At 39.7% G+C, this 16,330-nt stretch overlaps 1 protein-coding gene across 1 annotated transcript in view; it reads right to left on the bottom strand.

The window, feature by feature from the left end:
- Positions 1-535: 535 nt before the first annotated feature.
- LOC104951799 (1-phosphatidylinositol 4,5-bisphosphate phosphodiesterase beta-1) overlaps positions 536-16,330 on the bottom strand; it is a 72,479-nt gene continuing 56,684 nt past the window's right edge. Inside the window, exons 26-31 of the mRNA XM_010778530.1 lie at positions 15,727-15,895; positions 14,389-14,465; positions 14,194-14,283; positions 13,982-14,039; positions 13,602-13,688; positions 536-2,656 (exon numbers count right to left, since the gene is read on the bottom strand). Of these exons, the coding sequence (XP_010776832.1) occupies positions 2,429-2,656; positions 13,602-13,688; positions 13,982-14,039; positions 14,194-14,283; positions 14,389-14,465; positions 15,727-15,895 (709 nt within the window). The 3' untranslated portion in view covers positions 536-2,428. The remainder of the gene's footprint in view (positions 2,657-13,601; positions 13,689-13,981; positions 14,040-14,193; positions 14,284-14,388; positions 14,466-15,726; positions 15,896-16,330) is intronic.

Genomic DNA, 16,330 nt, shown 5'->3' with positions numbered 1-16,330 from the left:
CCTGGTGTGCCCTTTGGGCAGTCCTCAAGAATTCGGTCTGTACTTCTACAAAGGCTAAACACTCCCTGTGGTACGTTTCTCGCCCAACCACCACCTCCCCCCCCCCCCCTGCCTCAAACGCCTCCATTTGACCACTTTGTTTTCTTCTGTAACATAGTGACATCACTGTGTAACACGTACGCTTCTATTGGCTAGTTCTCCAACACATTGTACCTAATAGGCTGGAGGGGGTGGGGACCTCTACTGACATTGTCAAAGTAGAGGCAGAAAATACAAATATGATCCTGAAACTGAGCTTAATAGGGCCCCTTTAAGAACTGAATGGATGAGATAATTGCCCTTCTGAGGTACTGTTTGATAATTTAATACAACAAGGTAGTGGAAAAGCTAAGAAAATAAAGACAATACAATGATGTATGAATGACAATGACAACACATATCACATTAGGGAAAAAGATTTAGGGGTCAAGGACAAATCAAAAGACACAACTCCAGCAGAGTACAATAATAGCCACATTTATTTTAATTACAGGCAAATTCCCTTTACACTATATATTTTTTTTATCAACTTCAGGATTTATCCTTAATGTCATACATACATTTACATTTCCAGAGTGCATACACATAAGTTGATGGGGGGGGGCTGGACTATCCTAAAGTGGTTCAAGACTAGAAGGAAGTACGTCTCGCGTTTCTTATGAGACACATGTCAAACACTGCTCATCACAAGCATTACTCAGTAGTGGTACTGTACACAAAAGTGCACACGGTCTATTCAATATCAGACAGCTCCATATAATATAATATCATATAATACAATGGCAATTTAAACAATGTAGCATTTCACACATTCAACACCAAACAAGGCAAACCTATTCAAAGGCACAGGACTCTCACATCAATATCGTCTTTTTAGAAAGTATTTGTACTTACATGTCAGGTTATCCTTCACATTCAACTCTTTTTTTTTTCAGCTGAAATGTGATCTGATATCAAATGACCTGTGAGTTAAATGGCACTTGACAGTAAGGAAGTCAGTAAAAAACACTTCCTCATGGTTACTGAATGGGCACAGTTTGTTACATAAAGAGGAAATAGTCCAGTCACTCGTTAGATTAGTAAACACTGGTGTTTCACAGATTAACTTTTGGAGTTTTTTCACATGTAACTGGACTATTTCCCCACTTCTAACTAGAGCTACCAATTGTGGGTTAACATTAAGCATAATGCCTGTGGGCAGCGTACTTCCTGTGGTCACGGGCATCTGCTCTTTGTGCGGGGGAACTGCACACACATTCCTCTGTAGGTACACAGAGAACCAGTACCAGGAACCAGGAGGGCCACTTCTATAAAACTACAGCAGCATCCTCTTCTCCGGTTTAATATCCTGGTTTGACTGTTTTAGGACAAAGCTAAAGAATACAATGCACAACCTGTTGAGTTGAGCCATCTAACAAAAGGGTGTGTTGTTACTTATTTTAGTCCAGCTCATGCCACAGTGACGGATCAAGCCACAGTGCACCATTTTGCAGGTTTTAGTTTAAATGTTTTCCGAGAAAATAGATTTACATTTATTAAACATATCTGCTACGAAGCTACTGTAACATTTACAGTTGTTCAATGACATGCAGATACTGTACAACACACTTTCTCTTCACTTCCTTTCTCTTCACAAACTTGTTAAAAAACTAGCCAAAGAAAAACAAGAATGACACTGCATTATATCACCATGCCAAATATCAGACAAGCCATATAAGTGAACATTTTAAAAAGTGATGGGTTTTAAAACGAAATAGCAGCAACACATAGGCTAAGTTCTGTGAGAACAAAATGGAGAACCAGCAAGCCACCAGTGCCTCTGGGTTAAAGTAAAGGAGTTACAAAGTTACGTAGGGAGCCTTCAGTGCAAATAAGTAAGAGTGAATCTAAATCGTATAAAGATGGAAGCTTCAAAGGCTGACTATGCAGTGGTTTTATGTACAGTACAAGGTGACTATTTAAATGACATTTCCACTGTACTATAAGTCAATTCAGAACCATGGCACAACACCTCACTAACCACCACTACTGTCAATATCATGATAATACAAAATAATAAAAAGAAACTACTATCTCTGTGCAATAGTTCAAGTAAGTTATTTCCTGCAAATAGTTAGTGCTTTGTTACACATCCTGTGGCCGTACCGAAAGAGACGACAACATAAAGGGGACATATAAATACACAAAAAGGGACTATTTACACAAAACATCTTCTTTCCGGACAAGACTGCATTACAGCAGAGAAGACCTCTACTCACCAATTCAGGCTCAGATTTGATCTAATCCTCCCATTGGTTAAAATTAGGACCAGTCTCATCCTAGATCTGCGGTCACAAACACATCCATCAATCAGTGTCCCAGTGTGAAGCAAAGCACCGAGGTTGAATCTCTAAAGGGGCGTGTCGTAAACTCGTTCCGACGAGCATTCCTCCGTGTCGTCATCTGACTGCGACGCCTTGTGGTTCAGCTTCTCTGTCGTTGAGGACGCAACAAGGTTTCCATGGACACTGTCGCCGTCGCTAAGCTTGGCCTTGCTGCTGTCCTGAACAAACTCTTGGATCTCCACAGGTAGCCTGCGGAACTTGTCCTGGTATTCCTGGTCCAGATCGCTCTGCAGCTGTGGAGGAAGAACAAACAAGAGATAAGATACAAGTGGAAGATCAGAACTGTCATTTGGAATGTGTTGTTATGGATATATTTATTTGAAGATGTTCACAAAGACAGAAAACAGAGCACATTCTGCCAATATTTTCACACAATTAACGTTTTAGAACATCAAATCCCTGCGGAGGTTTTGAAAAATGTAGTTAAGTTATTCTTTCACCTGTTTAAAAAGCTACAGTACTGCCAAAGTTCCCCAGGTCTGATTGTTCACGAAGCATGGTCACTTGACTTTTCCAGAGTACATAATGTTTATAGATTTGAACTGCTTAATTTATTTATTTGAATCAACAAGCAGTTCTCAGAAGAGAATAACGTGAACAATCCGTCATCGAAAACACTCAGTAACAACCACATGAAATGGACCTGTTGAGTCCAGGAACATCGTGAACAAAGTACATTTTAAATAACACATCATATTTTCTATCTATTAGAAGTATTGTAATACCCTGCTTTTCTTGACACTTTTTAACAATTTGTGCATTATCCTAATGTATCCTTGGAAATAGCTTTAAGCATTGCTTCATCCTGCTATCAGTTATGTTTCATAGTGTTTACTTTCATTTAAGTTATTTTTGGTTTCTAGCCCCTCCTGAGGGAAATATCAGATTCTTTACCTGCTTAAAATGGAGATTCATTGTTTCTCTGTCAGTGGGATAATGGAAAATGTACTGGACGGACTTTAATGATAACTGGTGGAAGGATCTATTATGGACCAAGGAAGAACCAATACATTTTGGAGCGATTCCATATAACCAGGTGGATAGGTGAATTATGATTTTTTAAATATTGTATTCCTGCTACTTTTGTGCTTTCAGAAAAGTCTGAAAAATGTGTTCCGAACTTGGAAATTCCTTGAAAATGTCGGAGAAACTACTCGGGACATTGGACTATCCCAGGAGCATTTGAATGCACCATTGGCCTTTGAGGAATTGTACGCTTTTCTGGTACCATTCTAGTTTTGCAAGTGCTAGGGCAGAGTAAAGCCTGTCATATTTTCCTATGACTGTTTTACAATGATTAGGAATATTTATTTTTGGATAACTAACATCTGAGACTACAAATAAACTGTAGATAAAACCGACAGGTACCACGACCCCCCTCCCATCACGTATAACTAGAAAAGAGAAGCTATTTTTCTCCCAGGCATAGAGGCCCCAAATGATTACAGATGACAAGATTGTATTCATTTCATTGTGAGCCAATAATTGCTGTAATGCTGATTTCTCAGTTTAACTACCCGGCTGGCTCCCATGGGAGAGCAGTAATTAAAAGAAAAGCCGGTAAGATGAATGGTGTCAGAGTCTCGGAGCTAAACACAGTCAGCGTTATGAGAGATCGAAAATACCTGCGAGTTCTGATAGGATTTATCTTGGATCCTATCAGAAGAGGGGTCTATGTTCAACGAATAGATTTCAGACTCACACCAAACTTCAAACAAAAGTAAACACGTAACAATCTTAATAGAAAATGCATCGCTGACTTACAGAGGAAAAAGCCAAGGCTGCATCTATTGATGTAAATCAGACTTTGAGACATATACGTACGCACTTCTGCAACAACTTCAGATAGAGAAAGCTGAATTATTTTTGATGAACTCATCTAAATCTACCCGCCAATCAATACAGCGGCCATGAAATTCAAAGCTTGCAGAGAGAAGCCCTGAAGGGCTCAAGACCTATTCACAAAAAAATATCAAATTCGATGAGCCGAGAAGGAAGAATGAAGGTCAATGAGCGCCATTCTGCTCTCTATACTTTCTAATGTTCTGCCCTCTCCACTCCAGATTTTGAGATGGTATCCTTTTCATTTACGAGTACTGCAGAGCAAGATGAGAGAACCTGATTGGTACACAGGTCTTGCCTTCACAACACTTTGATGCATTGCTAGGATGGGATTAATATTAAATTCTGAGGGTTATTATGATATATGCATGTATGACTATGACCTCTACCACAATTTAACACCGAACAAAAGACAAAGCTATGTTTTTGATAATGTTGAAATGAGCAGTTGGGCATATCTCGTTGAATAAATAATAAATGTAATGAAAAAAAAACACAACAAAGATATTGGGAAGGAGTTGTTATAGTATCATACTTACTGTAGCCTCTAGTAATATGCTTGAAAAATAGAGAGTGTTTTCTTCTTTTAATACATTTTCCCCTTGCAGAAAGCGTATCTCAATCCAATTTTACACATATAACATTTGATTGAAACCTTGAAAGTGAAATGTAAAGCTGGCAGAGTGGGACAAATAGTGATGAGGCTTAATATTTAAAAGAAAAGTTTAAAAGGTATAAACAAAAAAGTCCTCAATGTCCTGAAAAAGCTGAATAATTGAATAGTTGGATGTTTTCTATAGCTGAAAGTAGGCTGAAGGAGTTAGATGTACACCGTGTGCAGCGCACATGTGTGTGTGCAGCGTACGTGTGCGTGTGCTGCGTACATGTGCGTGTGCTGTGTACATGTGTGTGTGCAGCGTACATGTGTGTGTGCAGCGTTGCAGCATACATGTGTGTGTGTGCAGCGTACGTGTGCGTGTGCAGCGTACGTGTGCGTGTGCAGCGTACATGTGTGTGTGCAGCTTGCCTTTACCCTGCCTGCTGAGGCCCTAACACCCTCTCATTAAAGCTGTCATCTTTCTCCCATCTGACGACACCCGGGCACAGGAGGTGGGAGTAGAGATGCAGTTCTCTGACAGACGTGTGCGTGTGTCAATCTGCGGGCATGTCTGTGCGTGTTGTGCGTGTGATCAACAGGTCAGAGGCGAACACCAACGACCGTCTGTTAGAGTCGGGGGGCTGGATGATGAACGGACAGCTTGAAAAATCCCAAGGAGTGATACAAACATGGAGGATTATAGAACAGATATATAGAGCCACAATCTTTCAAGAGCTTCCCCAAAATCTATGGCTTTTTGATCGGTAAATACCATCTGAACTCTTATGAGTTTGGCAGCAAGAAGATGATTAATTATGAAAGGTGTCCACAGGGGATTTTTTAGATGTGAGGGGTTGAGCCGTTTTCCATTATTAGAAACCCTTGATTGGCGTGCAATGAGGCACTTCCTTCTGGAGGATTTCAAAAGAAAACTTTCGAGATTATATAATGAAAATAAACCATGCAGTTTCTGAGTTTTTGGTAATTGTTTTTGGGGAGATTGGAGACGTGGCGGGTTAGACTTATTGAGGAGTGGCCAAAGTGACACCTCATCTCTTTAAACGCAGCATGGTGCTACCAGAAGTTGCCTACATATGCAAAGACTGGGAGGGTGGGAATGAATGATCCTGTGGACACATACCATTACTTCTGATGTTTGATTTCTTGTGTGGGAGATCAAAAACGTCTGTACAAGCTGTAAAGAGGTCAGCTGTGAGGCTTTAAAACTCAACTGGTTGAAAATAAATTGTCATTTTGTGTTTGTGTGTGTGTGTGTGTGTGTGTGTGTGTGTGTGTGTGTGTGTGTGTGTGTGTGTGTGTGTGTGTGTGTGTGTGTGTGTGTGTGTGTGTGTGTGTGTGTGTGTAAGAGTGAGGGAGAGCAGGCAAGAAAACAACACCATTCCTTTCAGTTCGTCTGCACTGGTCAAAACTATGACAGAGAAAAAAGGACACAGGTAATGAAAGAAAGAGACAGGAGCACTGTAGGCTGCATTTTATCCACTATCTGTGTGTCAGTGCCCTTTCACGACTCAAATAAATAATGTTTTTTGCTTTGCAGGAGTACTTCTTAGATTCCACCTTAAGCTCCAGGAATTGTAAAAACATTCCTGCATAGCTCCCTTTGGTGTGTACAGTAATGAGCATTTCCCCTAAAAGGATTGGTTCAGAAGGAAAGGCCAGCTGTGAAATGAGTTGATATCTTTGAATCAGATGTGGATGCTTACTAAAAGATGCTGCATTTGTACAGTAAATCCTTGTAAAATGAAATTACATTTATGTAATTATTAGAGTTGAGTACAAATCCATAGTTTCTCAGGTCACGACAAGTCTCTAGGGGAACGCCAATGAAGAACTGACAACCTTCTTCAACAGTGACACCGTCCTTGAACATCACTGATCATCGTTAACACACTTCCTTCCACCAAAATACAATTAAAACCATCAAACCAGTCTTGGTTAGTATTTCCACTGTTCCAAAAGACATGTTGAATCCTTAAATAACAGAATTAAATGTGAAAAAATGTAATACACGGTTTCACGCTTGCAAGATGTGATGTGTTTGCAACCAACGTTACCTACGTTAACTAGCATTCATTATTGCTTTGACAAACAACAGCATTATTGATCCATCCAGAGAGAAGTACAAATAACTGCAGCTCTATGGAGTTCCTGTTAGTCTTCATTGTTTTGCCCTCAAGGTCTACATGCCGATCGAGAGCTTTGGAGAACGGCTTAACAACAACAACAACAACGACAACGTTAGGCTTCTGTTTCAAAATCACAAGTTATGAGAAGGTAATGATTGTGTGTCGAAATCAGTTTGACAGTGATATCCTCGGCTCTGTTTCAGTACTACGGACAGCGCCACTCCTACACTAGACAAACAGCCCTGACCATTACTCTGAAACAGCTAAGCGATAATAACGTGTATCTCCGGCCATCATTTTCAGGTTTTTGATATTAATACTCATGAGGAGGATGAATCAGCAAAACAAATGTTGATTTCCACTAACTTATAATGCCTATCATCTTAAAGCTAGAATATGATCACCAGCCTTGTCTGCCATTTGGTGTCTGGAAGAAGCTTTTTTACTTAAAATAAATGACATTTCCGGGGCAATGAAAGACACTACGTAGAACTGAGGAGAACTGTGCTTGGATTATAATTATCGCTGGGTTCATGATAACGAGCAACCCTTTTCGATTGATTTGATCCATTGTCAATTTATTGATTAGTGCAGCTTTAAACCCCCATGCGTACTCATAATGAGGATGTCAACGTTTCTTTTCTCTTTCATTTCCGTGAAGATCACTTCCCTTAAGCTGTAAGCAGTGCAGCTTTCTCTTCTATAATGAATTAGTGGCACACAATCTAACATCTCATTTAGAGAGCAGGCTGTAAGACTACTTTAACTGTCTTATTTACTAATGCCAATATGCTTATCTTACAACCATAATAGGCTTTTTTTTCATTTCCTCACACAAAATCGCCAGCCACCATACTTCACTTTCCACCTCAAAACATCTTCCGATTCCTCCATCCTCTCCCTCACAGGACCAAAAGTCTTCCTGCGGTTCTCACCTCGCTCCTGCAGGAACCACACTTTCCATGAGCATGAGTTCAGGAGTGAATTTTCCTTAGACAGAGCACAACCCTGGAGAGCTTCATTAGCACAAGTGGGCATACATAATGAACCCTCGTGCACTGATCTAAAATAGCAGCTAGCATAATAGAGCAGACGAGTAACCAAGCATGCAGCATGTACGCGCACTCACACATTCACAATGGATTTGAATTCTACCTCTACTTTGCACTCAGTGTTCTCTGTGGGGATCTTGTGTGTGTGTGTGTGTGTGTGTGTGTGTGTGTGTGTGTGTGTGTGTGTGTGTGTGTGTGTGTGTGTGTGTGTGTGTGTGTGTACGTGTGTACGTGTGTGGTCACAAGTGCATTATTGATGTACACCCAGTAGGGCAGGGATGATACAGATCAAAGCTTGTGATGAGGGAACATAGTGGCCACCCCTACAGTACATCACCCATAGAGAGGCAGAGAGAGCGTGGCCACATATTTTTCTCCCTTCCTCCTCAAATCCAGCCTTCCCTGTCTCCTCCAACCTGTTTGCTCCCCCCCCCCCCCCCCTTGCTGCTTTCTCCCACCTCCGTTAGCCATCCCTGGGATATTGCGTCATGAGCACTCAGTTCCAAATTAACAGATTGCAGAGAGTCATGTAGGATAGCAGAGGATATGAGCGGCGAGGAAGGAGGGGGGGAGGGAGAGAGAGCGGGGGACCCGAGTTTCCATGACGACCGCACAGGATTCCTGCGTGTCGAAACGGATGTGTGTGTCTGTGTGTTGGTTCAAGGCTTGCACGGTGGGGAGACACCGTCCGAGATTCTTTTTTTTTCTTCCTAAGTAAGAAAGAATGAGCATGCCTCCCACGTAATACAGTGCATTCACACACCATTCACACACACACCAACGCACACTGTGGGGAAACATATGGCGTTATCACCATGTCATACTCTCTTTCACAGCCAGATAAGGTGTTTGTGAGGGGATGGCGAGTACAAAGGAATTACAACATGGCCTGGTGAGCCTTCAGTGTGGAGGCTGAGAGGGAATGCTTGTTACTAGACATCTGTACTATCTGTCCTTTTTGGTGCAAAGAGAGGGGAATCGGAGCACATTTTAGATGGTGGAAGAAAGAGCCTTAAAGGGGCCATATTATGCTCATTTTCAGGTTTATATTTGTATTTTGTGCCTCTACATTAACATGTTTACATGCTTTAATGTTCAAAAAGCTCTTTATTTTTCTCATACTGCCTGTGCTGCAGCACCTCTTTTCACCCTCTGTCTGAAACCAGAGCCCAGTCTGCTCTGATTGGTTAGCTGGCCGGCTCTGTTTTGTTTGGTCAACCGCTTAGAGATAACTCGACCCTTAGCCTATTACGTACAATGTTTTGGAGTGCTAGCCAATAGAAGTGATGTCATTATGGTACAGAAGTAGATTCCAATTGAGGCTAAGAAGAGAAAAAGGTGACCAATCAAGAGGCTGTCAGACAACAGTGCATTTCTGACTTGTTTGGCTGTGTTGGCAAAGTTGTTGAATCACTAGTTTTAGATCATTAGTAATGTAATCATAACAAATGCATATTTAAAGCTGTATCGATGACAGCAGTGTATAACTGAACAGAACTCATTATAGTGTTCTTTCAGAAAAGGTTTCAATCAACTGCAGAGATTTCCACTTGTTTGATTTGGCTCAATTACCCTGAGTAGTTTACATTTGATTTGAAAATTGATAAAAAAGATAAAAACAATAAACAGGGTAGTGAGCAGCTTAAGGTGGACATATGCTAACTTGAAAAGGTGGCCCAGAGTAACAAGAGAAGTTGCTAAGAAGTGAGATTGAGGATATGGGGACTCTAGTGTGCTGGAACAGCAGCGGTCATCCTGCTGGGCCGGCTGACTCCCGCTGAGCGTTCTGATTGGATTATTAGCAGGACAATGACACCTCCGTGATCATGGCGAGTGACGACGGGCCTCGCCACGTCTCTTTTTCTCTCTCTACTTTCTTGTTCAATATGTGATCCTCAAACTTTCTAAAAATTCGAAATCTTACGAACTAAAGAGGAACATTTGTAAGAATGCTGGGACTTTTAAGTAACAGCTACAATTGTATGGAGATAATATCTAACAAGGATTGTCAAAACTATGGAAGATGATATGGGTCAGGCGAATCAGAGTAGGAGCACAAGTTTTTGATTTTATTCTACATTTCGAGAATAAATAAAAAATGTAGAGAATAAGGTCACATTTTCTGGTAATGCCTATCATGTCATTTGTCCTCAAAAGTTTGACTTTAAAGTTGACTTTATTCTTAATTCATATTACTTCTAACTCTTTTTCATCAATAAAAACACAACAATATCCTCCTGATTTATATTTTCTTTTTACTTGGCATGAATACTGAATGTTTTTCTCATCATTTGTAATTTATTCTTGACATTTCAAAATAATTCAACAATATAACGTAATTCTAGAAATACAGAACAAAAGCCTCCATTCAGCCTCTGATTTATATTTTCTTATCATGTGTGGCACGCACAAAGAAAGTTCACCTTTACTCTCGAGAAGAACAAAACATCTTTCTCAAATGTTTTCTCCTTATGATCGTCTCTAATTTTCTAAACAGCAGTTAGTATCCTACTTTAATAATGGAGATATTGTACAACAGCTAGTTTAAAGTTTGGTATATCACATTCATTTGTCCACACACACACACTAGCATTACAGCGAGCCGCTGGGCTCTCAGGGTCTCCACCAAGGATCGTTATAGCTGTCCATTAGTGGCTGCTGAGCCCAATGGAGAAAGTGGGTCAGAACTGTGTGAGAGAGAAAGTATGTTGTATCTTCCTCCCTCTGAACACACACACGCCATGACACACAACATAAGTATTTCTATATTTGCCCTGTCCTGGTTTTGAATACCCATCAGCAACCAGAGGAACTTTCTACATCCTGTTTTCCAGTCCATCACGATTTCAATGTTTTGTATCCATCTGCTGTTGTTTACACCCATCCATGGACAAAATGACTAATATGGGGTATTCCTGTGGGATTATTCAACAACACTTTGCCTCAAATATAATTTTGGGTCTATGCTGAATGGACTCCATTCAGCATAGAGAATTAATTACGAAAGACGAGAGCTTTTACAATGGTTTTTATTCATTACACAGAAAAAGATGGTATCAGAGCTGCCACGCAAGGCCAATGACCCGGGTTCAATGTTTTGCTCAAGGACATTTCCAAAGGCTATTATTGGATTAATAAGATGTCACAAGAGCGTCTGATTATCAAATGATAATGTTGTTTTGTCATATTAGCTAAAAAAGCACATCCTCCCACACAATGTATCCTTAACTTTGGTTAGTGTTGCAGCACTTTGTGTAATTATATAGTTTTTACAAACATAAACCTGGGCTCTTTCTGCTAACTTCCTCCAGAGATGTGTCCTCTGACAACCCTTTGCATATTTTGCATATTAATGAGTGTCGCTGCAGGAGACGGTTGATTACTATGTAATAGCCTTTCCTCGGGAGGGAATTCAATCTGCCAATTGGCCGGATGTCGATTAAGGGGAGTGATTGCGACAGCAGGAGAGGTGATGGATAATCAGTTCCATTTTTGTGAGAAGCTACGGTTGCTAACATCCATTTTTTTCCATGCTGCACTTTAAGAGTGGGCATGTATGGGTTTGTTTCCAACAGAACATTCTTTCTAAAAAACATGACCTCATTTATGGTAAATGTGCACTATGCTCTTCATTTGACAACAAGATGAAACACATGACAGGAGGATGACACCGGAGTCTCATTGGCAAGCAGAGAGCAATATATTTAGTACTGCATTAGTCTAAATCATTTAGATATAGGATGTACTATTACCACGTGATATGAGTTCTGATCATGAAAAATGAACAAAATAGTTAGTAAAATGGTTTAGTATTACAAGTGAGACTATGCCTCCTATGCTTCCTTGTCTGGAGATCCTTGGAATTGCATGTTTTAGTAGTCCAGATCATCCAAAAGTCATACACATAGTTTAATACCAGATTACATTTATATTAAAGGGTTTTGTAAATATTATTATGATAAATGTCTATTGCCTTTTTTCTCTTCTTAAATACTTGTCCTTGTTGATTTTGCAAATGGAGCTGTTGGGATGCGAGAAACATTTCATACTTTTAATAAAGTATCCCATTATTCTGCACCGTATCATACCGTAGTAGTAACTGAGACATTTGTGCTTTTAATAGAACATGCTATCAAGTTGATTTGATGTACCTTATTGGTAACCCAAAATGGTGATGTTCTTTCCCTCCGGTTGGTTTCTAGGATCTTCCTCAAGGACACATCGGGATCAAATAGGGGAACTCCGACTGGGTGAGATCTCACTACACACAGGCCAATCTGCTCTCCCTGTTATATTATTCTGCTGCCATGCTATGCAGATAACACCTCCATTTACAGCAATACAGCCACGCTGTATTTGTCATTCTTGCAGAAGAGTACATTACATATTTGCAATTATTCATACTGTATTCTGCATTTTAGTAATACTTGCCAGGTCTCAGCCATTACAGAGATGCAATGTGCAGAAGCCCATTTCTGCTAGTAAAATATATGTGATTAATAATTAATTAAAGAAAGTTTATCATTATTTTGAGATATTTTGTCATTATTTCCATCACATTGGCGGACATGGGCTTCCATAGACAGCAGTCAGTGGCTCAGTGTAAAGCTTGCGTATTAATACTGCCGCACTAGTGCTATATTAATGATGAACACTGGGATGCAAAGATATTCTTACCATGCTCTCCAGCTGCACAAGCGTCCTACAATGACAGTCACAATGACAATGTTGGGAACTGTGCTGCTAAAATAGGAAAAGCCCTCATGCTCCTGAATGCATCCACTTCACAGTAAACCCACTTATGTATATGCAGTATAGCAGAGTTGCATTAGTGGAATTACATCCTGACTGTTCTACAAGGCCAGTATTTAATTATATACAGCCAAATAACTCGAATACCGTATGCAACCACAAAGAGTAGGGCATGTATTGGTATTCAAACACAGTCTGATAACAGCATTAATATTGAAAAACACAACTATTTGTTTTGCATTTGAAGGTCATCCAAAAAGTGCATATCTCAGTAAACCTGGGCCACATCGCCCCCTAGTGGTGTTTAAATGAACAACTACAGGACAATTCAGTCACATTAAACCAAAATGATGTTTCCTGTAACTGCTTATGAAACAAATCTATATAAAGGTCAACACTCTAATGAGCTTGAACACTGACCTAAGTGTAAAATACATAAATTCATTCTAAGTAGCCGGACCAACAAACCAAATAAAGGTCTTATGATATTTAAATTCTTTAAAAATGCAAGACGTTTGTTGCTGGTCACCATGTGTCGCCACAGCACTTCATACTAAGGGGAACAGACATATTTAGAATTGTTTTTGCACATGCAAAGAATGAAAGACATGCTGAGCCGAGCACCCTGACAGTGAACCTGCAATGCAACAGCCCAGGAACTTAAAAAGAGCGCTATGGTGAGAATGTGATGGAGTTCATGAAAAACATCAGAGTGTACAGTGATCAACAAACACTTCACACAACAAGAGATATTTCACATTGAACTTTTCCTAAATAAACGTCTTACCTTCGGCCTCTCATCCAAGATTTGCTGGCGGTTATCCTTTTGCTTCTCCAGTAGTCTCTCGTGTCTCTTACTCTGCGCGTCTTCCAACTATACACACACACACACACACACACACACACACACACACACACACACACACACACACACACACACACACACACACACACACACACACACACACCATCAGGGCTTTGCATGTCATCATTAAACATATAACTGTAGGCACACATGTTTACTTTTGTAGGTGGTGGTAAATCATAAAGACACATTAATGTTTTGTTTGAGTAAATCACATGACTTTTAACTGTAATTTCTTTCAGAATAATTGCAGGGGATGATTATCAAATACAAATTCTCTATCATATTAGAGCCGCTCTTACCCGTTTAATATACTGCACCACCTCATTGACAAATGATCTGTTGATCTCCAGCTTCTCTCTGTGGGGAACATTATAATGACAGTCAAACCAAGCAGACAGTCCCAACAGAGCTACAGTACATCTCAAGTACTGTATGTAGTGACATCTAGTGGTCATACACATATAACAATTTATGAGGAATAGTTATTCATGTTTAACAACAGATAACTTACTCTTCTGTCACATTCTTGTCTTTAGATTTGGCTTCGTTGATCTTCTCTTGTCTTTTCTTGTCCATTTTCTTCTTGAGATCCTTCTTTTCTCTGCAGATGTTGAGAAGGACAAAGAGAAAGATGTAATGAAAAATGTAAGGTGCCTCTGTGTTACTGTGAATGCGTGAGCATGCTTTATGTTGAATGCAGTCTTACTTCTCACAGATGTCTCTGAGCTTTCTGAGCTGCGCACTCTGGCACTCCTCTGCTATGGTGGTCAGCTTCTCCACCAGCTAGAGTGAGACACACAAAGAGACATTTATAATTCCACACCCCGAAAAGTCAAAATGTAACACACACTAGCTTTTCTGGAATTAAGCATACTTTGTTAATTAAAAAAAGAAAACAGTATACATGCATTATAAACAATTATAGTTTAAAGTTATAATATACAAGTTATTTCCCCTTAATATTTATTATCAGTTGATAATGAAACCACATTTAGATCAGGGAAATGAAACAGATCTCTTATGCTTGCTGTCTCTTGCTTGAATGAATCTACCTGGCGCCTCAGCTGTACTGTGCAGGTGTACTGGAGCAGAAGACATTTATTTTTCCACACCGTACACCAGCACATGTGCACAGGCAGCAGAATGATGACTGTAATCATCTAAAGGGGGGTGACTGGGAGTTTACTGCAGCATTCACTCATTCATTTGTTTATTCATTAGTCTGCGTTAGCCTCGCTGAGATTTATTGAGAGACATTCAGCACTTTATCAAGTCCAACACGAGCCTGGACAAGCTCCTGCATGAGTGTGGTACATGTGTGTTTGTTTATCCAACTGACACATACAGTACATGCTTGTTTATATGATGTATCTTAACATGTATGGAAACACTAAATAGATTTACTGTTATAATAAACTTTAGCATAGTGTGTAAGGAATGAAATAGCATCAATGTAACTATATTCAATCTATCATTTCAAAAGAATGAATGTAGCTTGTGTGGTGGCCATACATGGGCAGTTAACGGAGGCACAGTGGTGGCAGGAAATATGACATGTGGGATCTCTTTCATCCTAAACAAGTAGGATTTTACAACAGGCCATTGTAGGAAAGAAATACAAAAATGAAAGATATGGAAAGTTGGGTCATTTTTGGAGAGAAAGCTACATTTCAGAGATGAAAGTTATACATTCCTTAGAATTTATTTTCAACATTTCTCAGAATAAAGTGGTACATTTATGAGAAAGCATTATGTAAAACAGTATGAGAGAAAACATCTCTGAAAATATGAAGTCTTACAAAAAACGTTGCTTCTATGGCCTTTTATTAAATGTGCGCATACAGCATGATGTCAGTAGTGCCAGTAAAGCGGTAAATCAGGTGTTGCCAATAAAGCTGAATTTCGTAAAGGTGTACGTCTTAAAAGTGAGTAAAAACAGACAGTATGAGAAAGATTTGTTGCAACCCTGCTACATACTTTACACTGAACCACTAGCCAACCCAGCTGCAGTGTGTGTGTACAGTATTTGTTGTTTGTTGAGTACCTGCTTGATGTGCTCTTTTTTCTGGTACTTCTCGCTGTAGTACTGCTCCTGTCGCAGTGTGAGGAGCTGCTGCTGCTGCTGCTCCTTCAGCTCTGAAAGCCTCTGGCTGCACTCCTGATCCAGATCGCACAGCTCCTGCTCCAGGGTGGACAGGGAGTGTTCCGACCGACTGAACACACATACGCAAACAGAACATCTGGAAATTAAGATGACTTAGTTTTGTCAGCAAAGAAGTCCTAAAACATTCTATCATTTGCAACACAGATAATCACATTGATGCTCTCATGACACAAAATGGTCTCCCTATCATCACATACATATTTTTCAGGGAATGTTGCTATGAATTTTAACTAAAAAGGGAAAATTCACTCTAAAATAAACAAGTGCTATTCATTCATCTACTGTAGTAAAAGTTTGATGTTGTTTGTGCTGTGATTTGTCTGCTTTCTTTTCAATATAATATATAATTCAAAATAATGTAGCACAATGTCAATACTTTAACTTATATTTCTTGTATTATATTTTGTATTGGACATTTTAATTTAGCCTCTTATGTTTATATATCCTTATTTCATTTCTTTATTGCACAGTCTTACTTCAACTT

The sequence above is a fragment of the Notothenia coriiceps genome, unplaced genomic scaffold (assembly GCF_000735185.1).
Source record: "Notothenia coriiceps isolate Sejong01 unplaced genomic scaffold, NC01 NC01_scaffold00000339, whole genome shotgun sequence".
Taxonomy (NCBI): domain Eukaryota; kingdom Metazoa; phylum Chordata; class Actinopteri; order Perciformes; family Nototheniidae; genus Notothenia; species Notothenia coriiceps.
This window is presented reverse-complemented; position numbering and strand designations above follow the sequence as displayed.